This window comes from Notechis scutatus, chromosome 1 (genome assembly GCF_049901735.1).
Source record: "Notechis scutatus isolate UNSWTSFEM ecotype Mainland chromosome 1, rNotScu1.2, whole genome shotgun sequence".
In the NCBI taxonomy this organism is placed as follows: domain Eukaryota; kingdom Metazoa; phylum Chordata; class Lepidosauria; order Squamata; family Elapidae; genus Notechis; species Notechis scutatus.
In genome coordinates, this window is record NC_142009.1 from 275,171,087 (window position 1) to 275,197,362 (window position 26,276).

At 34.4% G+C, this 26,276-nt stretch overlaps 1 protein-coding gene across 4 annotated transcripts in view; it reads left to right on the forward strand.

Moving 5' to 3' along the window:
* TTBK2 (tau tubulin kinase 2) overlaps window positions 1-26,276 on the forward strand; it is a 67,289-nt gene that overhangs the window by 32,641 nt on the left and 8,372 nt on the right. For 3 of the 4 annotated variants that reach the window (XM_026671052.2, XM_087951657.1, XM_087951659.1), the window contains 10 exons: window positions 438-542; window positions 4,307-4,372; window positions 6,059-6,151; window positions 6,300-6,425; window positions 7,197-7,354; window positions 8,744-8,957; window positions 10,062-10,273; window positions 12,019-12,586; window positions 16,416-16,667; window positions 20,962-22,229. In XM_026671052.2, coding sequence (XP_026526837.2) covers window positions 438-542; window positions 4,307-4,372; window positions 6,059-6,151; window positions 6,300-6,425; window positions 7,197-7,354; window positions 8,744-8,957; window positions 10,062-10,273; window positions 12,019-12,586; window positions 16,416-16,667; window positions 20,962-22,229 — 3,062 coding nt within the window. The remainder of the gene's footprint in view (window positions 1-437; window positions 543-4,306; window positions 4,373-6,058; window positions 6,152-6,299; window positions 6,426-7,196; window positions 7,355-8,743; window positions 8,958-10,061; window positions 10,274-12,018; window positions 12,587-16,415; window positions 16,668-20,961; window positions 22,230-26,276) is intronic. The other variant, XM_087951658.1, reaches the window with a different exon arrangement.

Here is a 26,276-nt window from a genome sequence, read left to right on the forward strand (position 1 = left end):
ACTGAATGATTTTTGGCTTGTCATTCTGAAAAAGGAGATATCTCCTCCCACAGGAAGCAACTAAGAAGAATTCTTTCTAGCCTTTGTCTTTGGATCCCATGGGGATAGATAAATGTAACCCTTTCAATAGATCACTCTCACTTTTCCTCAAGCTGGGAGGACTAACTATTCTTTCTAACCAGTGAGCCCAGCTGAATACTTTCCTTCTAAATAACAATATAATTGTGGTATCAGAATAATTGCATTTTTAAAAAATACACTATATTTTAGCTGAGCGTATGCATCATATTAATACAGAAGCAACAATAATGTGTGATTTCAATATACAATCAATTCACCAACTATTTTTCTAAATAGGTACAACTGAAATATATGAAATGAAAGCTGATGCTATAATGTTTCATCTCTACAGTGTACACTTTTTTCTTTTCTTTTAGTCTAATTTTGCTATGGGACGCTTTCCTAGTACTTGGAGGAAGTGTTATATGCTGGATTTTGGCTTGGCACGTCAGTTTACAAACTCATGTGGGGATGTCAGACCAGTAAGGAATTTTAATCAAAAGTTTCAAAATAAATAATGCCTAATTCATTGTGGCAATGTGATTAACAATATGAATTATTTAATGAATACATTTTTCAGGATGGTTTTGAAAAAATCAGATTTATAGTATATAATTTTGGCAGTATTGTAAAGAAAAAAATGTAATCATATTCTAATTTTATCGTGAGGTATTGTCAAACCTTAACTTCTGAATATTTTGTTTAAGAGGAGAAACAGATTTCACCTGATAAATACAAATGAATGGATTTTTATTACATGGGGTTTTAAAGCAAAATTGGTACTGGTCTTACAGGATTTTGGCATTCATTTCAATATGTGGTAACCAAGGAAATGGATAAGGTTCTTTGCAGCATGAGGTTAGCCACTTGTGATATGACTATCTGCTTTGCTTAGTTCTTTTGGAGTATTTATGCACAGATATTTAGATTCGGTTTTTCTTTTGGGGGTCAGGGAGGAGGAACATGCTGACCGCCTTGAAAAAAGCAGTGTTGTGCCTCTTCATAAATAAGTTCTCCTTTGGTCCAACCATCTTGGACAATATTGCTATTCTGGGGGCCATGTCAAAATCGGACTACTTCCAGAGTGAATCACACTGTTCTGAATCCAGCCCTCAGATTGAATCAAGTGTCTCTACATACTTACTTCACTGCAGAGTCACTTGATTGAGCTGGGTGGCTATAGAAATTGAATGAATGAATGAATAGTTCTAATAAGAACTTATTTAGTTATTTCTAAGAATGAAGGGAATATGTAAAAATTAATTCAGATTCTTCTTTTCCTTCCATGGTTATAGATTTGAAGTGACTTTGAGATATTTTCTAGTTTTGTTAGGGAACAACATCTTCTAATATCTTGACAGTCTTCCAGACCAGAATTTGGATTCTAATTTTCACCAGCTACAAATTCTATTGTGAATGCAGTTTTCCATCTGCTTCAGTTAATTCCATGCTGTCTTTATCAGAATCTTTGACAAAAGTTAACTCAAAAGTTGCAAAATATCCCTGAGTTTCTCTGAGAAGAAACATTAAAGTTTATTTTCATTTGACAGGCAAACTGTTAGTTAGAAGATGAAAGGGAAAAAATGAAACAGTAGAAAACAGTTATTGAACTGACTGATTCAGATGATTGGAAATGGTCATCAATTTAATTGAGATTAACAATTTACTGACTTTATGCTCTAAGATAAATATCATGGACGTTAAAAAGGGCTTTTATATACACCAGTAAAGATTTCATTTCTGGCAGAGTTAGGGCTAGGGTTCCCAAAATTTCTGCTCCAAGAATCCTTTGTTTTCAGCCTTTTCCAAGGATTTCAGAATAAAACTGGACACATTTCATTAAGTTTGTTCATTTGGATAAATAAAGTGTTCTTTAATTGACTGTGTTTCAAAATTGATAAACAATTCTCAAACATTTTAGTCTCAAGACCACTTTTGCATTCTTCAAAATAATTGAGCACCCCAAAGATGTTTAATTTATGTGATTTGTATCTAAGGTCACCTCACTTATAACCTTTAAAGACATCTATCATTGGGACCTGGATGACTGAGGCACTTCCTTCTCCCAAAAAGATGTTAGGATGGGCTTGCTACAAGTGCCCTTGATTAGAGACTGCCATCTTAGAAACCATATAAGAATGCATCTGTCAGTTTCCACCTCCCAATGTATGAGCAGATCCTTCCCTACTGGTGTTTAAAAAGCTGCTAAAAAGTGTTTGTTCTTTAAAGATAAGGAACCTGCACTGTTTTAATTGGCTTTTGGTCATGAGGTCAAGCTGTTTATTGTGCACTTTATTAGGATAAATGTTTTTATTCATGACTCCTGTTCCATAAAAATATTCACAACTGTTGCTTTTTAAGATTTAATATAAGTATTAATCCCAGTTATGAATTGAAAAGTTGATGCCACTCAAGAGTTGCTATATTAGATTATACAATATTACTGTTTTGTTAATATATAGTGTTATTACAAGTTTTTAAAGAAATGTTAATAGTAATGCTCCTAAAGTCTAATATTGTTAATTTTTTTAATTATTACAATTGCCCACAGTAAGCCCCTATTCATTAAGGTTTTTTGGGTGGAAGTGTCAAACAGTTTGAAAAAAAAAGCCAACCTGTTGTGGGTTCTGTGATACATTGGATGCTCAGTTGGAAGCCCAGTTTGCAGCTTAAGATGTTACGTTGAGCCATGGTGCCACAGTGGTTAGAATGCAGAATTGCAGGCTACTTCTACTAATTGCTGGCTGCCAGCAGTTTAGCAGTTCAAGTCTCACTTGCTCAAGGTTGACTCAGCCTTCCATCCTTCCGAGGTCAGTAAAATAAGGACCCAGATTGTTAAGAGGAAAATATGTTGACACTGTAAACTGCTTAGAGAGGGCTATAAAGCACTATGAAGCGGTATATAAGTCTTAAGTATTGTTGCTTTTAAATGTTTCTGAGTATCAAATTTTGTCTACCAAATCTTCAAGCAATTATAGCAAGCTTTTGATTAGAATGAAGCAATATAGATATAATTTTGTAATATTGTGCTTGTACTTTATTTGCCTTTATAGCTGTGGAAATTTTTATGTGTATTATGTATACTTTTCAAAAATAAAATAAACTACTCTGCTCAATGTAAAAGTGTAGTTGGTGGCTGTGGCTGGCAAAACTGCCAGTGCAAAAATTTTATCTTCAGAATTGTATTCCAGTGTTTATCAACTTTGGAACTCTGAGGTGTATGGGTTTCAACTCCCAGAATTCCCAACCCTGGGAGTTGAAGTCCATATTCTAAAAATTGCCCAGATTGAGAAACGCTAATGTATACCATTGTGTAGGCCTAAATTTGACCTCTTACTCAGGCCCATTTGGATTCACTCTGCCAGGGTCAGTTTAGATGTCTGTTTTGGAGTTTCATCTCCCAGAACCTCTCAGTAAACATAGAAGCCCCCTAGTATTGGCAGATAGGGAGAGGCCACCTGGGAGCTATCCTGTTGAGGGCTTTTGTCACCTCTGTATCAGACCCTCACTCTGCAGATCTCCTGGTAATAGATTTGATACATAAGATGCTGTAATACTTGACTCTGCTGTGTAAAAAAAGAAAAGTCGCAAAACAATAAAATAACATCTGATTAAGTAAAAAAAAAATTGTAATTTACTTAAAATGTGATCAAGACATGTATGTTTATCTCCTTAAATCCTATTTATATTAGAGGTAGTTCTTCACTGATTGCTTAGCAACTTTTCATAGTTATACCAATTTGAAAAAGGGGACTTACAACCCAAAATCAAAACTTCGGCAACATGATTGCATTTATTGCCATTTGCAGTGTCTCACGGTCACCTGTGTTTTATGGTGGTTTTGCTAAAACCGGTATTTCCATTTTTTTGGCAAAACCATGCCCACAATGAACCATTAGTTCTCTTAATGATTGTGGCGTTTGCTTAATGACTACTGCATTCACTTAACGATCACCATGGATGCTTTATGAATGCTGTGTTCACTTAACAAATGCTGCAAAAAAGGTTGTAATATACAATCATTACAACATACAACTGTAATGGGCAGGCTTCGTTATGGTCATATGTCAAGCACTGTCTTGCAGCAGAATCATCACAGTATGTTAAAGGAGTGCATTATCAGCAGAGGGAAAACGTCAAAATAGATGATCAAAATTGTATCGGCTTTTTTATAAATAGTTGATATTTACTGACTTACTCTGGAATATGAACTCTTTTTTTTTTCTTTCCCTTTTTACATTGATAGCCCCGAGCTGTTGCCGGTTTTAGAGGTACAGTGCGGTATGCATCAGTCAATGCTCACAGAAATAGAGTGAGTATGACCATTTACATTAACCTAAATATTTAATAGCTGAAACTCTGCATGAAGTGTCTGTCATAACTCCTCCCTTTTCTATATTTTAAATATGCTATATAAAAACTGAAACATAACTGACATGTCCTGAACTTGCCCAACAATTGCCATATTTTATGCTGAAATCATAGTTCATTAACTTGTTTAGATGGATCTTTGCTGATTAGGGGGTTCATAAATTAAATAAATTTCCAGCTTTTGGAATCTATCAACTTAAAAACCTATTAGATTTTATGTACATGGAGGATAATGAAAAGAATTATTATAAAACATTGAAAAAACACATTTTGCCCCAACCCAGCACTGAAGTGCTAATATGTGTAAACTACCAAAAATAATTAGGGTTTTTTGTTTATTAGTTTGCTTATTTTGGTTGTGGGGCAAAGATGAAGAATTTTGAGCAATCCACGTAATTTTTTATAAGATTAATTTCAAGACCTTTCTCCCTACTTTTTGTCAATCCTGTTTATGTATGCATTTTTTAAAAAATGTATTTGATGCAATGTATGTTTGTGTGTTTATAAATAAATACATTAAAATTAAAAATAAATTAAAAAAGAGATTGGTCAGGATACTTTAAACCCAGCATCGGCGTTGAAATCATACTAGAGATCCAGTAGAGTAGTGATTCTCAACCTGTGGTCTGCCGACCTCTAGGAGAGGCCCTGAGATGTCACCATAGGGGGTCTGTGAAGGCTTGAATAAATGTTATGATTTAAATCTTAAGTCTTGGGGGTCCGTGGTCATGGTCCATGGCCACAAAAGGTATTTAAAGAGGAACCTGTTTTAGTGAATTATCTTGAAATCTACAAAATTTCTTCTACTACCTCCATTGTACCAGTATCTCAGTACTATCTGGGTCTGAGCAGATAGGATTAACAATCCAGTCTTATCAGTGAGGAAGTACGTGATTTGATGCAGTCTCATTTCAATTAGATCAGGATTTTCTTTTCTTTTTTTTCCTTTTCTTTCATTTCCTGATCCATCATCCTATACTAATAGAAGTAAACAGGTTTATTCAAAGAACCACAGAGAAAACTATCTCATTTTTCTTCTCAGGTCTGATAAATTCCCTCTTTGCACAGTTTGTGTATTATTATTGGAGTGGCATTAAATTTTTATTTATGTGTATCCTTACTCACATATTCAAATAAGCAATATGTCAGGCTTCCAAGTAACAGCCCAAATGGAATAAAAACTCCAAGGCCAGAGGCTTCCTCAAAGTATAGGTTTATTAGGCATGTCATATTGGCACAGCTGGTAAAAACCCGACTCTGAAGTCCCCTCCAGTTTTCCCCACCCAGTTCAAAGTCCAAAGTTCATCCCCCACATTAGACACAACCATGCCCCAATCAGGTCACACTCTCCCTCCCGGGTGACTCCCCTCCAGGTGCTGGTGAGAGTGTCCTTGGTTCCCAGAAAAAAGAATGTTATTTTGGCTAAATATTCCCCCAACTATCTTTACTCCCCCTTCCCTTTTTCACAGCTCCACCCAGCCTCACTGTGGCAACCCTGAAGACACTTAAAGATGGTTCCAGGGTTGATACAATATTCCTATCAATACAGTTTGGTATTCTGACATTGGATTATCTTGGATAGGAGTGCAAAATACAGATCAACATGCAGGTTTCTTTTTTTCTATAGGAGATGGGACGTCATGATGATCTTTGGTCTTTATTTTATATGTTGGTGGAGTTCGTTGTTGGACAACTGCCCTGGAGGAAAATTAAAGACAAGGTTTGTTCAGAAATATAGCAATTGAGATATCTTGAGGATTAACAGTTTAAAATATCTGATAATTTATTTGTTACTTAGTAGCATACATGATAAGTTATTTTCATTGGAATTTCATATGGTGAATGACTTAATCCTTGTCTGCTTTTAGGAGCAAGTAGGCTCTATAAAAGAGAGGTATGATCACCGTCTGATGCTGAAACATCTTCCTCAAGAGTTTAACATCTTTCTAGACCACATTTCTTCTTTAGACTATTTTACTAAACCTGATTACCAGGTATGGCTTCTGTGCTATGACTTGCAAATTTTCTTTCCTTCTTAATATTTTAGTTATATTGATTATGTAAGCCTTCATTGCTTGCTTTGATGATTTTATATGTTCCAATCTATGTTTTGTTAAAACCATGTTAAATTCTTGGTATATTAAAAGTGTCTGCCATTCCTCATTGGGTATATTTTAATCTGAATATTGGCTTTCTATTTTTATATTTCTATTTAATTAGTTTTAATTTTTATATTTCTATTTAATATTTTATCCAGACAAAAATGTATATTATCAGAAGTAAATCTGAACTGTAACAAACTGAGTGAGTTGCTTTCAGTTTCTGTCTTATATGTCATTATAATAGCATGGACTTGGCTGCTTGTTGAAGCAGGTATATAGATAGATGGAGTGTGAGAAGGGGTGAAAATAGTAGCACAAAATAATTTTCTTATAAATTCAGTTTAGTTTTTTTTTTCTTTTGGAGGAAAATTATTTGAAGACCCTGTTATATTTCTGTTATTCATAGGATATTTAAATCTCCAATACTTCTCCTATTACCTGGACATACAGTAGCTAGAATTCTTATAAGCAGTCAATAAATTTATAGATGAGGCTATGAGTTATTTAGAAGAATAATCTTATTTAATGTTATCTAATAATAAATGTACTATGAAGATCGTGTATAAAGATCTTTCAGACAATGTCGGAACAGTTTTCAATTTTCAAAAAGATTTTTAAATAAATAATTGACACTAAATACAATTCCTTTCTTTGTTTTTATAGCTTCTCATGTCCGTTTTTGATAACAGTATGAAGAATTTTGGGGTGACAGAGAGTGATCTGTTTGATTGGGAAAAGAGTGGGGCTGATGGTTCTCTCACTACTACCACCACTTCAGCTACTCCTCAACTGCATACTCGATTGACCCCAGCTGCTATAGGGTATTTTGAATCATTTCTTTGAATGTTAGATGAATTAGCATTTCAAGTTATAAGTGCTTCTTCATGGATGATAGGATTGCAATTATTATGGAAACAGATACTCCTTCATAATAAGATGCTGACAAATCTTAAACACTTAATATAAGATTATCAATCTCATGTCAATATAAGATTATCAATCTCATCAATCATCTAAGATTAAGTTCATGTATTTTAGATTGCTTGATGGATCCAGATTTAATATTCTGTTTAGAATGGTGAAATAACTTGCATTTGATCACATTGACTATTAATATGATAGAGGATTAATTTATATCTTTTGGAAGAGAAGAGTCATCTCCAAATTGCTGTCTTTCAGAGGTCTCAGGAAATATTCACTCATAATATAGCCAGGTTGAAAACAGTTCAGATGGCATAATGTAATTGGGAAGAAATTCAAAACAAGCAATCTTTATTACACAATTCATTCTAATGGTTATTACTTGGTGGGAGAAACCAGAGGCAAAAGTGATAGAATAGTATCATCTCTTCTGTTCCTTATCCTAATGGGTAGCATGCTGACTGTAAATTATGATACCTTCATAAGCAGATGGAAACCTGGAAGTTAGGGAAGATTGTTTTAGCATTACTGAAGCTACTACAGAATTTCTAAATTTCAAGATGCATTTTAAATTTTACTTTTTAGAATTCTTCTAATCTTTTTGATTCCATTAAAATGAATGCCTATTTATTGTTTTCCAAATTAGTACTTAAGAAAGTCTCATAGTATTGATCTTCTAATCTTGTTTTCTTGTGTGATATGAACTGAGGAAGATTCAGAAGCATGCATAAACAAAGAGATAAGACAGGTGAAGTGATAGGCAAGGTAGTATCCGAACTAGATCTCTGGGGTCTTTAGAAGCTTGCAGTTTACATAAACATATAATTCAAAAATTGGGGAAAGCATCATATAATGCATGTTTGCAAGACCTACAGATTTTAGAACACTATTGATATAATATTGTCCACAGCACTGGGTTACAAGTATTTATGCCTGCATGTTCCTGCTATTGAGATTATATCTGGTGCCATATAGGATGACATCTAATTAAAGACATTATGGTTTGTTGATCAGTTGATCTTCTAGACATAACAGAATTGTTCTTGAGATTTCTGTGTGTCTGACTGTAGGTGTGCATGAATATAGACTGCTTGGAGATGTTTAATACCATGTCTTGAATTCCTGGTAGACAGGATTAATGACTGCTTTCCTTATGAAGCCAATTCTCCCTCTTTTAGAAGAGGATGAGTAAGAGCCATAACTCCTGTCATCTAAGGAAGATAGTAAGTGTTGGTTTAGAAAAGAAACTGGGACATCTTTAGTATTAATTTTCACTTTTTTATACATAGAATTGCCAATGCCACGCCAATACCAGGAGATTTATTACGAGAGAATACAGATGAAGTATTTCCTGATGAACAACTCAGTGATGGTGAGAATGGTATCCCTATTGGAATCTCACCAGAGAAGTTGCCAGAGTCCCCTGGACATCGTCTTCAGGAAAAGGATGTGTGGGAAGAAATGGATGCTAACAGGAATAAAATTAAATTGGGCATACATAAAGTAAGTGTTGCAGTTGAATAAATGATAACATTTACCTTTTCTCATGTTAACATGTAAATATACATCTTATTTGTCCAGCAGTGATTAATCAGGTATCCATAGAAAATGAATAAACAGAGTATGATGAACAAAACCATTTAATTTGTCCCTGATGTATGATAGATAGATAGATAGATAGATAGATAGATAGATAGATAGATAGATAGATAGACAGACAGACAGAGACAGACAGACAAGTTTCATTTCTAGTTGTTAATAGTGCTGCCGAAACTATATAGAACAGTATTGATCTGTTTCTAAAAATTTTGAACATTTCAATTAATTTCTTAAGAGAATGATGAAATGGCTTTGTCTTCATGTAGTGCTAATAGTCTTAGTCCTTTCTCCATACTGTTTATAGTGCTAATCAGAATATTTGGTTAAGAATTTTAATATCAGTGGGTATCTCACTACAAATGCACGTATTGTTTGACTAATGATTGGTAAGCAACATGAGGTTAGAGTTGAAACACACACACACGCAGGCGCGCGCGCGCGCACACACACACACACACACATACACATACTCAGATGACTGTTGTCCAGTCATGTCTGATTCTCAAAGACTGTTCGGAAATGTTGCTGCAGTTCTCCTGGCAAGGTTTTTCAGGAGTGGTTAACCAATGTCTGTTTCCCAGGGCTGAGAAAGAGTGATGAGGCCAAGGTCAACCAGCTCATTCAAGAATGAGAGAAAATGGGAATTACAATGATAATGAAATGTAGCAGGTTAGAGCAACAAAAAGCAGAATGCTGAAGAAAATAGGTATAAGAAGGAAATTTAGGAGTAGGAAGCTAGGGAGGCTACATGAGCTCATGGAAATTGGGTGAACAGATCTACTGAAGTTAGGTGAGCTAGTAGTCAAACTTGATACTGGTATAAAATAACTGTTTATGTTAAATCGTGTTTCTAAAATCTTGTGACAGTTTTGCAATAAGAATAACTGATTTTCAAACAGAGGGAGCATGCCAGAACTATTTTTAAAATCACATTTGGAAAATACTTTATATAAAAATTATCTTACATTTCCATTAATTTATTTTTTATATTGTGGTACTCCTTCATAGGCTACTACAGAAGAAGAAAACAGTCACGGGCCAATGAATGGAATATTTAATGCACCAAGTCTTGGTTCGCCAATTAGAGTCCGTTCAGAGACCACACAGCCAGATCGGGATGTTCCTCTGGTACGAAAGTTACGATCAATCCACAGTTTTGAACTGGAGAAGCGCCTGACTTTGGAGTCAAAGCCAGATGCAGACAAATTTCTGGAAATCTGGTAGGTAATGATTTGTGTTAGGCAGATTTTCCTTTGCAGCTGCTTGGTTTGGTTTTGTCTTTATGGGTATGTGTGTATGTAATTTTCCACTGTTGTTTAATTAGAATATCTGCAGTAGCTAATTAGAATTAGTAATGAAAATATAGATGATAAGAAATGAAAACAGTATTTTGTTCATATAAAAAGCCAACCTGCCATTTTGGAATAGGTTGCTGAACATAGAAGATATATAAATGACCCCACAAAAAAGGTGCCAGACTTTGAATTATCATGTCAACAATGGACAATCCTGAATAGAATTTGCACCTCACAAAGCGTCTGCCGGGACTCTCTGTATAATTGGGGCATAGTACCGTTCCCTCAGTGTGACTGTGGGATTCCACATCAAACTGTAGATCACATCATGACTGGCTGTAAGCTGAAGACATATACCAGTCTAATATCTCATTTTTTTAATTTTAATGATGCTGCGCTTCAATGGTTAGATGGCTTAGACATTGATATTTGAACATAGATCTGTTTTACATTTGTATTTTATTGTGTTTTACTAATCTAAGTGAAACGTGTATGTATGTGTGTGTGTGTATTTGTTTTCTTAAGTTTTCGCAGGTATTTATATGTATGATATTCAGCTTTGTTCGGGTATTTTCCCACGTCATTATAGTTGTGCTTTTAAAGTTGTAGCAACGTTTCGGCAGAATCTCATCTGCCATCATCAGGCTTCTGTATTGTGTTTGTCTGTGAGTCAGACTTTCACAGCCGTTTCAGTTTTAAATTTGGTGCTAGCCTACTGCTGTGCCAGAATAGTTTTTTCTTCATCCTGATTGGTCTGACTCACAGTCTGACTACACAGGAGGCTAATGGAAAAGAGATCAAAACACAAACGACCCAGGAGATTACAACGCAGGACCCAGGATACCACAACAAAAGAACTCGCAAGCCCATCACACAACCCATTACCCAAGCCGTTAAAACACGAGAGGCTAATGGAAAAAAGATCACTACAAAACAAACGACCCAGGAGATTACAGCACAAGATCCAGGATATCTCCACAACAAAACTCACAAGGCCATCACACAGCCCATTATACCAACATCAACTCCATCAACAAATCAAGAGGCAGCAATGCAGCCAACCAGCCCAGCACACCAGCCCCCACCACCAGTATTTATAGAGAGACGGCAGCCCTGATCACATACTGCTTGCACTGGCACGAAGCTGAAAGCACCAGCCTGAGGATGGTGAGTGGGACCTCGCCGAAACGTCGCCAAGATACTCTTAATCTTACACGGGAAAAGACCCGAACACACCTAGACCTACATACATACATACATACATACATACATACATACATACATACATATATCCACCTGCTAAATAAATAAATAAATTTTTCAAACATTTAAAATACACAGAAATGTCCTCCAAAACATGGATGCAAGAAACTATTTTCCATGGACAAATAGTATAGTATGTATTTTATTTCCATGGATAACTAGGACCACCTAATTGTTTCTAAAACTTCCAAGATTTTAAAAAATATGTCTAAAAAAAAAAAAAAAAAAAAAAAAAAAAAAAAACCCCCCCCAAAAAACCAAACAAAAAAAAAAAAAAAAAAAAAAAAAAAAAAAAACCAACACCAAAAAAACCAAAAATTTAGATGATGTCCTGTGGATTTTGCTTTTTTTTGCTCAAATAATACAGATACACTGATATATTATTTTTTCCTTTTATCATTCCCTAGCTTGGAAAAAAAGAAAAGAGATCTTAACGGTGGCAAAGAACCTGTAATTCCAACTTCTCAGAAAACACGTGCTCCTGCTGCTTCTTCCTGTCAGGAACATGTCTGGCATTATGATGAAGAGTATCTGCCTGAAGCTTCCAAGCTGGTTTCAGGTCCATCTCCAGAACAGGGTGATGGGGGTGTTAGCAACGGATACGTCGCTGTTAATTTGAATTCTTGCCAGCAGGAGGTAGATTCTAAGGAATGGGTGATTGTTGATAAAGAGCAGGACCTTCAGGATTTCAGAACTAATGGTGCTACAGGGCATAAAACAACTGGAAGTCCTTCTGATGAAGAACCTGAGGTACTCCAGGATTTTGAAGAGTCCCCCCAAGAGGATAAACTTGGACTTCAAACCAAGCGTACACCTAATGGAGCAGCAGTTAATTTAGGTGCTGAATGTTGTGGAATTGCAGCTTCTGAACAGTTTACAGATCAACTAGAACTCCCAGTTGGAATGGCTGGCAATGCTCTTGCTGTCACGCCCACAAGCCTAATGGAGGCACAAGCAGAAGGGGCTCTTACTCCAGTAAGTAAACTAACAGCCAGAGTCTGTTGTAGTTCAGGCAAATTAAGAAATTGCTGACTGAAAACATGGCATTTGGATTACAATCAAAGCACTGTTTAGAGATGATAATCTGCTTTAGTTCTTTGAAAAGAGGGTGAAAATGTTCATAACATTTTTAGAAATACATTCCAAATACTGTGCTAAAAATGCATTTTTGCAATGCCCAGAAATCTTGCAACTGATTTTATTATTGTATACACCATTAAATATTTTAATAACAATATCATACCAGAAAAGCACAATAACTAAGATATGTGAACAATTAATTATTTGCATAGAGTATTTTCATAGAGTATTTTTTTAAATGTGAATTATAGCCCAAAAGGAGGTAATGATTATTTCAGAAATGGAGAAAACTTATGGAATGCACATATGAGCTTACTCCATTTTAAGTCTTTATTTTCAGATGCTATAACTGTTGTTAAATATATGTTTTGCTTTAATATATTCTAGAAAGGTTTAACTCTTATATGTAAAAATATAAAATGGCTTCACTGCCTGATACCTGAAAGTATTTTATTTGCCTGAAACTGTACATGCCAAGAATCAGTCACTACAAATATCTTCCTTCTTCTGGACCATGTTATTTGAGCATCTTAACATTTTATTTCAGATTTTAGATTTTCCAAGAGAATGGTTCTGTCTTCTTTTTTGGCCAACATCATGGCCATTGCTGTGCCCAGATTTTGTTTGCAGTTTTTCTTACAATATATAATTATAGTAGATACTATATATATCTTTGGAGATTCTCAATCATCCAGGTTATACTTGACCCACAGGTGCTTTTCCAAAAGGCAACTGCACTTCAGTTTCAGCTGATTGGTGGGGAATGGAAGGATTTATGATAAAGGTTTCAAAGAAAAAAACCAATAAAGTCCAGGTGCCTTTTGGAAAAGCACCTTTGGGAGTACATGGTATACTTTTTTCATTCAAAAAAAGAATAGCAATGACTGAAAGTTGTATTTCTGAGCATAAGATTTGTTATAAACATAGTTTGATCTGTGCCCAGCCGTAAGGATAGAAATCATGTTTGCTTCTTAGCCTCTTGCACATATGCTTTTTCTGTAACTCTTTTAATATTTATTATCACTAAATTGAAAACTACCTCTTATTACTAACACAATGAATTGATTCGACCATAAAACAAAATCACAATTTAATACTACAAAAATATACTGTTTAAATATCCTTCTCCTGCAGATAAAGATAATGTTCAAAATTCTTTATTTTCCTTTTGATAAATAATAGCTCTTTATGATATTTGAACTCAGACTGAGAATAATTGAAACCAGGGTAGGGAAGTAGAAAGTGGTTCCTCTTTCAAGAATAGGCTGATTTGGGTTTTAGCATGGCATTATCCATGCTATTGGTGCAGTGGAAATAGGCTTTGAAACCAACATTTCTAATTCTTGTGACTAACCCAGATGTAGCAGCAGAGTGGACTGTAGTTCCTGTATCTGGTTGGGAAGAATCTGCCTTCTTCATTTGTTCAACTTTTGCCTTCTGTGGACACCATGGATGTCAAAATAGTGATCACACACTTTCTTCAATTCAGAAGATGTTGGTATGCACATAATATAAATAACCTGGATTGTCCTGTCCCTTAGTGTTTAAACAACCAAATTAATCATATAGGAACCAGTATTCTCATTTGTGGAGGATTTTACTGCTATGCTAGTCCAATTTTGTATACATCACATCCTGTTTCAAATAGCAAAAATTCTTGGATAAAGCCTTTCTCAGTGTTTATAACATCCATTAGGAGTCTTTATCAAATTTAAGAAGATGGTAGTTCTTGTCTATTCTAGCTTCCATATCCAAATACTAATAGTTTTTTAAAGCTTGGCTTAGCTTCTCTTCTCTGATTTCTCAGAGACATAATGCATTGCCAGTTTCACCCAGATCTCCTTTCCCCCTCAAACTCATTATGTGGAGATTACATGTACAATCCTTAGTTGCAGTAGATTAGGTCTTTGCTGGAATGGAAGTCTTAAATTCAGAAAGTTAATATGTAAAGTGAGACAGATTCCTCAGGTTTCCTAACCTTCCATGATGCCATTCCAAATTTCATGCTTTGTTTTGGAATTGTTATTGTGGCTTAAGAAGAGACTTTATTTTGTCTGTAAAAATTTTATCTTGTTATAATCTTCATAATCTGATTAAAGGAATGTCTGTTTTTTCTCACCTGGCTGTGAAACAGTTTTATAAAAGTTGTACAGTACTTTCTTTTCTGTGTGTCTGACAATCAAAGCCCTTTAAGACCTTGGCTACACGACCTCTTCATTTACTCTTTCAGAAGACAGCATTAGTCATTGTGATCACATCAGTCTGACATTCAGTCTGACATTCCAGTGAGATCCATGCTTCAGGTGAATCTTACCTAATTTTCTATAAGGAGAAAGTGAGTCTGTGGTCTCCATTTCACCACCTGCTGAAAGCAGTCTCTCATTTTCACTTATGCTAAGAAGAGATCTTCCATCTATTTTTTTCAATACCTGACAATTCCTGAGAAATAATTGTGTATATACTTTAGATAGCTTCATTTCTGATTCAATATAAGAAAGATCCACATTTATTTCTCTCTTGTAATAGGCCACATAAATGTTTTTTGCCAAATAAATCACATGAACAATTATATTTGGACAGACACATCCAGATTTGCTATTCCCTGAAACTGATGGCTTCCTCAGCAGTAGGATCTTTCTTTAACATCAGTTGGGCAGTCACTTTATTACAGCAGTCTGATCTTAGCGGGGATTGTTTTCTTGAGAGGATAATTTGGCAGGACAGTTTTATTCTCTGGTTTTTTTTTATTGTTTACCAACCTCCTTGTATAGTAGCTTGCTATTGAGCTGTGTATATTAACCATAGAAACCACTGGTTATTTACTTGTAACTCTCATTCTTAACATGGCCATTTGTGAATCCAAATACCAGCCATCCTTTCTTCCGACCTGGTTTCAATGAAGCATTGTCAGTATTGGCCTGTTGTGGCTTGAAATGGATGGCAATGGCAGGAATCCTAATTTCACATGTTGAATCTAGTGAGGGAAATGGGCTTCCTACTCAAAGTCTAAGGTTCCAGAATGCTCCATGTAGGTTACTGTGCATGTGGAAAACCCATACATGCAGATTCACAGATAACTACCTAAAAAACTGCAATTATAGGTAAGTAACCAGGACTTTTGTTCTATTATTCTGAAATAGACATTATGTGTATCCGAACCATGTGTTTACAGTAGTGGTATATTTGCAAGCTGATAAAAAATGCTGCATGGAATGACCATTGGGTCGGATCCAGATTTTATTTTCCTGAATAGTTCCCTGAAGAGTTTTCTAACACCACAAAGAATATTATGGGGAAGTATAAAGGAATAATAAGAGCAAGGGAAATTAGCAAACGTTGCTATACTGCCCAAAGAAGTGTTTTCCTTCTATAAATAGAATAAGCTTTTCCAATTGTGGAAGCAAGACCTGGATCCAATTCAGTACATTTCACTATTGATTATCTTTGTCAGGTAGGGTTCACAAGGCAATCACATTTTTTAGTAATTTCTTTTACCTAGTAGCATTATTTTATAACAAGTTTTCTGAATTTTCTGCGTTATTATGGCATATGGGAAAATATTGCTAAATCATAGGAATAAATAAGTTGCCTTTGTAGTTTCATTTTAAAAAGAGTTATGATTTATTATTGGAAATATCAACTGGAAGAATAATGTATAAAACTAGATAAAGAATAATTAAATATGTAAAACATTTTCTTTCTTTTCCCTGCCATATTCTCACAGCTCAGCTCATGTCATATGTCGCATTTCTCCATCCCACGAATTTCAAGCCCCAACATCTTCTGTACCCTGAACCCTATATCCCACTTCATCACCCACATGGATCCTAAGAAAGTGGCAAGCTTTCCAAGGAGTCAATCAGCAGAGAGCCATTCTTCCTCTTCCTGGTCACCTTCCCGTAGGCAACTTCCTGTTATTCCCTCTGGAAACAAGTTTCCCCCTGTCATTCACATCTCAAAAGCACAACTCCAGCAGGTGAATGCATCTTCATTTTCATCAAAGCAACTGTCATTTGAAAAGTTTTACAGTTCTGAATTACTATACAGGGCTAAGATTTGATTTATTTGTCTGAGTGGGAAAACTGAAAGTTGGGAGATTACAGCTTTTTTGAGAGAGCCGTTTTAAAGAAGTAAACTGGTTTAAAATGATACCAAAAACTTCACAGGATAGGTCAGAGTGAATACACTAACCGAACTTTTATGTAGCAGATAAAATTATCTTTCAGAAATTATGAATGACTTCTTAGTATTTCAAAGTTTGGGAATAGTTTCAATAAATAATACTCAAAATTAAAGCTGTTAAAATTGAAACTGATATATAAGTGATTGCTACATGTAGTATAAGAAAGAGAAAGAAAGGACCTCATTTATTGAGAAGATAAATATTTGCATGTTTCTTTTCTTTTAACAAGTAGAATGCTAAAATACGTATAGTTCAAGACGGGTTTAATAACAGGAATCAATAGTATTAAGAAAACTGTTGAATGGAAAACTCCAATTTTTAAGAACACAGTACTCAAGCTTGCTTTCTGTTTAGAAGAAGTAATCTTATAGATATTACCCATGTTATTTTAACCTATAAGAAAAATAACTTTATATTAGTAGAGAAATTACTTACAATGATTATTAATCAATAAAGCTTAATCTTTGATTTGACTCCATTCCACCATAAACATTACCATATGTAAAATTTATTTCTGCATGTAACTTTTTGCTTTATATATAAAATACTATTTATCTCAATATAAATTTTTGTTGCTAATTGAATATTATTGAGCAACAATAAAAAGATAAAAAAATATTGCAAAGGTCAAATTTTCTGTCAGTGAACTACATAAGCCATCTTTTTTATGTAGCAAGAAGTAACCTCTTTAATTCGATTTCATACATTTTTGGCCCTTGATATTTTACTTTTTTTTATAGTGAAAATGCAATTATTATTAAAAACTTAGTCTTAATAATTTAGGAGTTAGCACTTTGATACTGGGCATTAACTGCATAATCTTACATAATGGTCATAGTATCCAAAATTGAATAAGAAACAATATCTGCATTTTCAGAATTATTTGTTTTTTAATTAAGTAACTGTACTGTAACATGAAGACAAAAGCTGAAAATATATTTAATATTTGAAAAATTAAAGAATTGAAACAAAAAAACATTGGATGGTGTCTAATATGTGTAAGTATCAATTCTATATAAATAAAAAACTGATAGATGTTTGTAACTAATAAATGATAGCTATATTTGAATACATCTACTGTAACCTCTCAGTTCTTTGGTGCTATGTTATTTTTTTTCAGTCAAATCAGTTTCTTATCTATTCAAAGAAAATAATAGCCTGTTATGTGTTTTGTGGTAGTTAAAGTCATCTGAAATGTTGCAAAATCACTAAATCTTATGAGAATTCTGAATGCAAGAATCTATTGGAATCCAGTGCAGGATTGCAACTGAATGAAATCATCATGTTTTCCAGATTACTACCTATTTTTATTATATTTTTTCTTCTTTTCTTCTTTCATGTCATTTTCTCCCCGATGTTTCTTCTTATCCTATTTGTATCTGTTTAAATCAAGAGTATGGAGCATTTTTATTTTTACTTTTGAGGATAATATTCCTTTAGGAGCCCCAAACTGCCAGTAAGTGGAGTCAGAGCACAAATTAAATAGGGCCAACCCTTTTCTTTTTCTTTCCTTTGTTCCTTGGTTTCAGAGCAATCATCAAGGAAAACCTCTTGATTTTTGTAAAAAATCATGAATATTTTTCTTTATACATTTTTCATAACTTCCTCCTATTTCATTACATCAAGGAAATAGACAGTCTTTATTTGACCCAAGGCTGACTTCTCTTGCAATTCATAAAACAAGACACCTCTCAATCTATTATTTAAGGGCATCTGTATTTTCCCCTCACTTTTTCTCAAGTATTCAACTTTCAAATCTGTTCATGACCATTGAAAAAGCACTTTGATTAAATGTTCCAACTTTTGTCATAATTGAAATGTTCTTCTACTTCATGGTCTTGTCTAAATTTGTTTTCTCTCTTCCTAGATAATCTCTTTATTTTTCAAACACCCTTTTTATTTTTATCTCTTCTTGATCCCAAGGAATATACATATACATATACATATACATATACATATACATATACATATACATATACATATACATATACATACATACATACATACATACATACATATATATATATATATTTTCTTAAGTTTTCGCGGGTACTTACATGTATGGTATTCAGCTTTGTTCGGGTATTTATAATGACGTGGGAAAATACCCAAACAAAGCTGAATACCATATACATACATACATACATACATACATACATATATCTGCCACCTTAATTTGGATTTTTCTTTTCATTCTTACTTTCCTAATAAGCTTTCTTTGGGTAATGAAATGATATTGTTGGTATATATTAGATTGTTATTGTGTTAGACCCCAATTTTGATTCCAGCTGGGATCTTCTCCAATTCTGCCATTCATACGTTTATGGTGCAAGTTATGAATAATATGCATCATCTGACTCACTTATTCTGAGCTATTCTGTTTCTCCAAATTCAGCTCTTAATAATTGTTAAGATTCTTCAAAAGAATAATCAAATGTTTTGGCACACTATTTAGCTCCCCTAGAATCCATATTCTGGCATAATTTATGTAGCACAAAGCAAAGATAAATCATCTTATATTCTCTTATTTCGTTATCTACCTTAACATTAGCTGTGTGATCTCATGTATCCCGTTTTCTTCTGAAATCTGATTTTATTTGGAAATTCTCTTTTCATATTTGTCTGTATATTTCCCTGTAAATTCTTTAAGAAAACTTTCCTTTGGTCAGATATGAAAGCAGAGTCTTGGTTTGGTAATTTGCACATTCTTTTGAATTTCCTACAGTTGGTATAGAGATGCACACCCGTCTTTTCCAGACTTCGGGACACAGTGTTGTTCTATATTGTTAACACTGAACAAGAAATATTCTGGATTACCTTTCCTCTAACAGCTTTTAATACTGTAGTTCTTTTTTATTTGGTCTGTTCCTGTATTAACTCAGTTTCTTGTAAAGTTGATTCTTAAGTATGTTCTCTTTCTGAAAATGTTTCTGACATTCCATAATCTGTTTTATAAAAGTTTTCAATATAGTTGTCCCATTTTATTCTACCCTTGTTTACCATTGTTATATCTCTTCTATGATTACTTTCAGGTATTTTACTTTAGCTGTATACTTTCTCATGAATTATCCTTAAATAAGCCTCTTTTCTTGTTATTTGTTAACATCCTTGCTTAATTTATCTTTTCCTTTATATTTTAATAGTGGAATTTTGCATATAGTTATCATACATCTTTCATGCATATATACAAAGGAATATTTTGTGTTCAAGGAACAGGGACAAACCTATCAGGAGGCAGTGGATTTTTACAGTTGAAGGCACTGATAAAGGTCAATGCCTAGTGAAGCAAGTAGAGAGGAAAGGCTGTGCAGAAAGATAAGTAGAATTGGGACAGTGATTATAGAAACATTTAAAGCACAACAAAGAAACAATAAATGATCTATGAATTAATCAGATTTTCTGCTGTGTATAATAACTTTGTTATTAAGTATATTCTTACAACATTTCTTATTGGAAATAGTATCAAAATAGTTCATAAGATCACTCAGACAGCAAATAATGACAATGATGTCAAAAAGACTTGACACCATTGATGCTTATGGAATTTGTAGCAATGATGTTTCCAATAATTCTCACTAAGCACCACCAATATATATATATATATTTCTTATAGACTGAAGCTACAATCTGATGTATCTTTACACCAAAGTAAAGTTGAGTTTTCAGGAAAGACGTATAAGATTAGATTACTAAGGCCTGCCTCCCTATAGCCCATTAAAACTTGAACAAGAATAGGAAGTAAAATAAAATAGAAGGCTGCAAATACATTTTTACATTGTGTTATTTAGAAATGAAAGTACATCAATTAAATTAAAAGCATGAAAAAAGGACTAATTAGAGCAAATAGAATAAGGTGGATAAAGACAGATACATTTAGGCAATGAGAATAATAAGATAAGTGATTTTGATAACAGTGGTTTGAGTAAAACAATCATTCTATTGTTAAGTGATTCCCAAATTGGACTGAACACTTCTTTTTCATTGTATTCAAGTTATTAACTACTGTTTTGAATTTGATTTGATAATGTATGATGATGTCAAAATAATAATTTATGATCAACTCATTATTTAAATATTTTCTTTACAGGCTACAATCCCCAGGCCATCAATGGCATCTACACAGCCTACTTCTGAGAGTTTTCATTATGGGCAGCATCTAGACAAGAAAGATCGGGATCCTCGGGTTTTGGAACATACAATTGAACTTTCCTCCCCTAAGGAGAATGTTGCTGCCTTGGTTGAGGCAAATGGTGCATTGACGTTTAGCAGCAGTAGAACAGATTTAATTCTCAAATTAGATTGCAACCAAGGGACACTTGATAAAGATGTTGTTGAAGGCATAGAAAATCAGAAAAACAGCCAAACAAATTTACTTGAACAATACATGAAGAAACAAGAAGGAAGGGAAAGCGTGAACCTTGTTGAAGGAATAGAAGACAAAGAACCTTTCATTGCTTGTGAAGATGCTGTTGAAATACAAATTAAGGAACCGTACTTAACTGCTTCAAGAAGCACAGAATCTGTTTTGGATGGACCTCAGGTTATTACAGATCCAGAAGAACCAAGACCTTTGGCCAGCTGCTCCTTACTAAATCAAGGTACAAAACAGGAGTTACAGAAACAGTCAGCTGCAGAAACATCAGACGTTTCTCTGTCAAGAAGCACTGACCTATTTGCTTACAAACAGGAAAGTCAAGAAATACAAGTGCATGAAAATGGCTTCCATGATGAGGATATTGATCATGCTAAGGAATTGCAATGCCAGCAAGTGAAACTTGCCACACTTTTGAATGAAAAGGAAAAAGAAGAGCAAAGTATTCAAAGAAATGGAGAACTATTCTATTCTATTTCAGAGACTGAAACTTCTAGTCAGTCCAAAAAAGAATTAGTTAGATCGCCATTTGTAGCTAGGCAGAGTCGCATACCAGTTTTAGCACAAGATATAGATTCCTCATCAGAATCTTCTCCTGTTTCAGCAAAGGAGAAGCTACTTCTAAAAAAGGCCCACCAAACAGACTTGGTTAGACTATTGGTAGAAAAGAGACAGCTCAGAACTTTTCTGGGTGACCTTTCAAGTGCCTCCGACAAGTCACTGACAGAAACAGCAGTAGCAGGTCCCATACCATTTTCAGAAGATGTATTGACCTCCTTTTCGAAATTAACATTGGACACTCATTTGCAGAGTCAAGTACAAGAGAGCTTTTTGTCATCAGATAATCCTCAACCCAGAAAAAGCAAAATACCAAGACCTGTATCTTGGACTACTACAGATAATATTAGCAGTTCAAACTCAGCTCAGTTTTTTCCTCGGCCACCCCCAGGAAGGCCACCAACAAGGCCTGGAGTAGAAGTTAGGTAAGTGCACATCTGTATAGTATAACACCTGAAAAATTGCACGGTCTTTGTTGCTTTAATTATTTGGGAGGAAACACAAGTGCATATGCAAATAATTTTTTCCTCATTTAAAACTGAGGAAAGGTTTGTATGAGTTAACATTTGTAATCTGTACCTGAAGTGGATATGAGGTACTAGATTTCTAAATGTTTTGGTTTTCCGATTTGAGTTCTATAATTCTAAGGGGATGATAAGAATTGTTCATCTGTATGTGAATATAAAAACACATTCTTTCATTTTTATAATAAGTCCTCTGTATTGAAATCGGTAATGTATGTATGTCAGTAATATAACTGTATTCAATTATACTTTAAAAGACTGCACTTAATAGTCAGAAAATTTAACCTATAGCTTCACTGTAACATGTCTTTTGATAATGCTGCTAGAATATATATTATGTTTTCTATTTGCTGTAATGCAAACAACATCAAAAATAACAAAATGAGATTTTATTTAAAATAAGTGAAAGTGGCTTGGTTAGAAGAAAATATAGGAAATAAAATAGACTGTGTTTATATTATACAGCATAATACAGTCAGTAAGTTATGATTTTATTTTTGTGACTAGGTGATAACACAGCAAAACTTTTTAAATTTAATTTATCACATTTGTATGCTTGCCCATCTTATAAGAGCCTGATTTTGGGCAGCATGCAACAATTAAAAGACTTAACAAACTTAAAATGAAAATAAAAATAATAGTAATAAAAGGAAATGCAACCTACATAAAAATGTGCCACATGCAAAAAATTAAGCTGAGTTAACCTAATGCTACAGTTTGGAATTTAGAAATGTATTTTTGAGCTCAAGAGGACATAGCACTTGGATGACATTTGGAAAGTTGAATGATGTGGTTTGTGTGTCCATTCTGGCCTTCTTAGCAGCTTTTGATACCATCAACCAGCTCTGGGGAGTGGGGCATACTGAATTGCAGTGGTTCACTTTTCTTTCGCTACGGCTGCTACCAATCCTATGTAGCATCTATGTCAAGCTATTAGGAGAAGTCATGCATTGAACGAGGTTTGGTATCATCAGTATGCTGATGATACCCAATGATAGATTTCTACCCATGGTGGAGAAATGATGCTGTGTAGGTGCTGGCTCAGCACCTGAATGCTGCAAAGGCCTGTATGAGTAAAAAGCTGGTCTGAGTCAATCCTAACAAAAGGGACTGTTTGTGGGTTTTTGGCCCTCTGGTATCTGGAGAATTGACATTTCTGACTCTTGATGGGATAATATTCCCCTGCACAGATTTGGTCTGCAATTCGGGGTCCTCTTAGACTCATGGTTCCTGCTGGAGGAGCAGGTAACAGCTGTGATCACGAAGGCCTTTAAACAGATCTGCCTTTGCACCAATTGTACCCATTCTTGGACTGGGAGGTCTTTCTCACCATCACTGATGTCTTAATCACTTCCTGTTTGAATTGCTGCTATATGTTCTATATGGGGTTTTCCTTGAAAATTATACAGAAACTGCAATTGGTCCAGAATGCAGTGGCATGCACAGATTGGGATATCCCGTTATTTATTTGAGCAATAGTGCTGCTGCATGAGCTGCACTGGCTTCCAGTTTCTTTCTAGATGCAATTCAAAGTGCTGGTTATTTTATTTATTTTTATTTTATTTGTTAAATTTATATGCTGCCCATCTCCTCGATAAGGTGATTCTGGATGGCTATCATCTTTAAAGACATACATGGCACAAGGCCTGGTTACTTGGAGAACAGTGTCTCCCTGAGATTATCTGTTTATCCTGCTAATTTAGATAGGATGAATGTGCTCCAGATTCCCTCTCTTAAATATTTTTGGTGGCCATCTCAGTGGTTGTCACCAGAGATCAGAGAGCCCCATACTCTTTAAGCCTCCCAGAAGGCTGTGAAGACATGGCTCTTTCCTCAGACATTGGGCTAGGATAGGAGATTCAACTATGAGGATGTTTGATCTGGGATGGGGGGGAAGGGTATGTTTTAAACTGTTTTATGGATTGTTGTGAGCTACCTAAAATCATAGTATGAGATGAGATGAGATCATAGTATAAGTGTTGTGAATAATATAAACTAAATAGCAAAAGTTAGCAACCTGATTGCTAATAAATAAAAATGCATGTGGAAAAGGGTAATTCAGTTCTTTTTCCTCCAACTCCTTAGGTATATCATCAGTGTTTTCCTCCTAATCTCATTATAGAATTATGTCTTCCACTTGACCAGCAAGGTGCTGTTTCATTGAATGTTTTGCAAAATTGCTCTTTGAGAATGCTATAGGCATAATCTGTAAGTGGTGGAATGTAAAAGCCTTCTGTAGTGGAACACTGGGAATATTAGCCAGATATGGATAGTCCTCATTAAGCAACCATACTAAAATCATGTGATCATGTCTGTGCTTACAGTTTTACACAGGACAATGAATACTAACTGACTGTAATGGCAAATATATTACTGAGAGACAGAGGCACACTGCAAAAGTCATAAATGCAGGCATTAGTCCGCAAAGTTACTTCGTAATCTTCAGGTTGCTCTCTGAAGTAGTCACTAAGTGAGAACTATCTATACTAGGAAAGGCGTCTATGTTTTTTATAAATGGTGGACAATGAAAATTTGAATGACTGTTACTACAGTACCATGTGTACTGGTATCCCCTTCAGAGAGTCTACTTCTAAAATTTCTCTGCTTGAGTAAGTTCCGTAACAAGTGGCAGAAAAATTATAGTATATGAGACAAAGGTTTGGTCCATCGATTCCCACCCATATAATGCAAGTGACAGGATTTAAATATGCAGGGTTGTTGAAGGCTTTCTAATTTCTCACAGTACCTTAGCAATGCAAGATGGAGTCTTAACAGAGATTGAAGGTAGACCTACTTTCATCTTTAGCCAGGAAACAGAATACCTGGGGGAAAACATTGTTTTGGACTATTTTCAATTGAGCAGTAGCCTTCATATTCCCCTTCCCATATAATATCTGAGATATTACTTTATCCTGAAGTATTTCAGTTGTGGTTATAAGTTGCCTTCCTTTTAACTTGAAAAAAAAACCCTCTTCAGGATAACTCTTATTGTACATTACTAAAACAATAGATAGATATGTCTCCCACTTGCAGAAGGAGTTGCTAGATATTTGAAGGAAGAACATTGCTATATTTTGTGGATGTTAATTGACCGTGTGTTTTTTCCATGTTACTTGTGCTAAAGTTTATTGCCTCAGTTTTATTCTTTCTCAATATTCAGCCAATGACCAGCAGTCTTTTAAAGCAATCTTGGTGCAAGAGATAAGAGTCATGTCATCAGTATATATCAAAATTGAGATTTTGCATGTATTCAATGAGCAAGAAAAAAAACTTTGTGATTCCATCATCATTATAATGTCATTAATGTAAAAAATAAATAGGAAGGGAATGAGTGGACAGTCTTGCTTAACAGCTTTCTCCAATGATATAGGTATATCATATAGGTATGTAACACAGACAGAGGTTGCATGTTAGATGATATGTTTATATAGATAAAAAGTTAGATATAGGAAGTCAGTTATACTAAATTTAGCAATTATAAGCAAATAAGTAAACAATTTAATATGTCAAAAATAAACAACAAAAACTCCAGTTAAACAGCAATGTTAACACAATCTTAAAAAGTATATATTGTTAAACTTTAAAAGTCAGTTTTGAATAATGGTGTTTTTTTTCTTGTGTTTAAATAATCTTTGAGAAAGAGTTTTTTGGATTTCAACAAGAAAATAATAACATGGTGGTGTTCTTACTGTACTAAAAATATTTGTTCCTTTTTCCTACCCATCAAATTAACAGAGCTTATATAGTAGATTCATATAGGGGATGAATTGTATAGATTTATTTCTTGTTTATTTATTAGTTTTTAATGCTGCCCAACTTTGAGAAGATTCTAGGTAATATAAAATAAGCAACAGGAGCACCTGAACAAGACTGAATCAATAACATTAAAAAAAAAAAGTTGGACTCCAGAAACGGCCTAACCAGGAACAGAGTTAGGTTTTAAGAGAC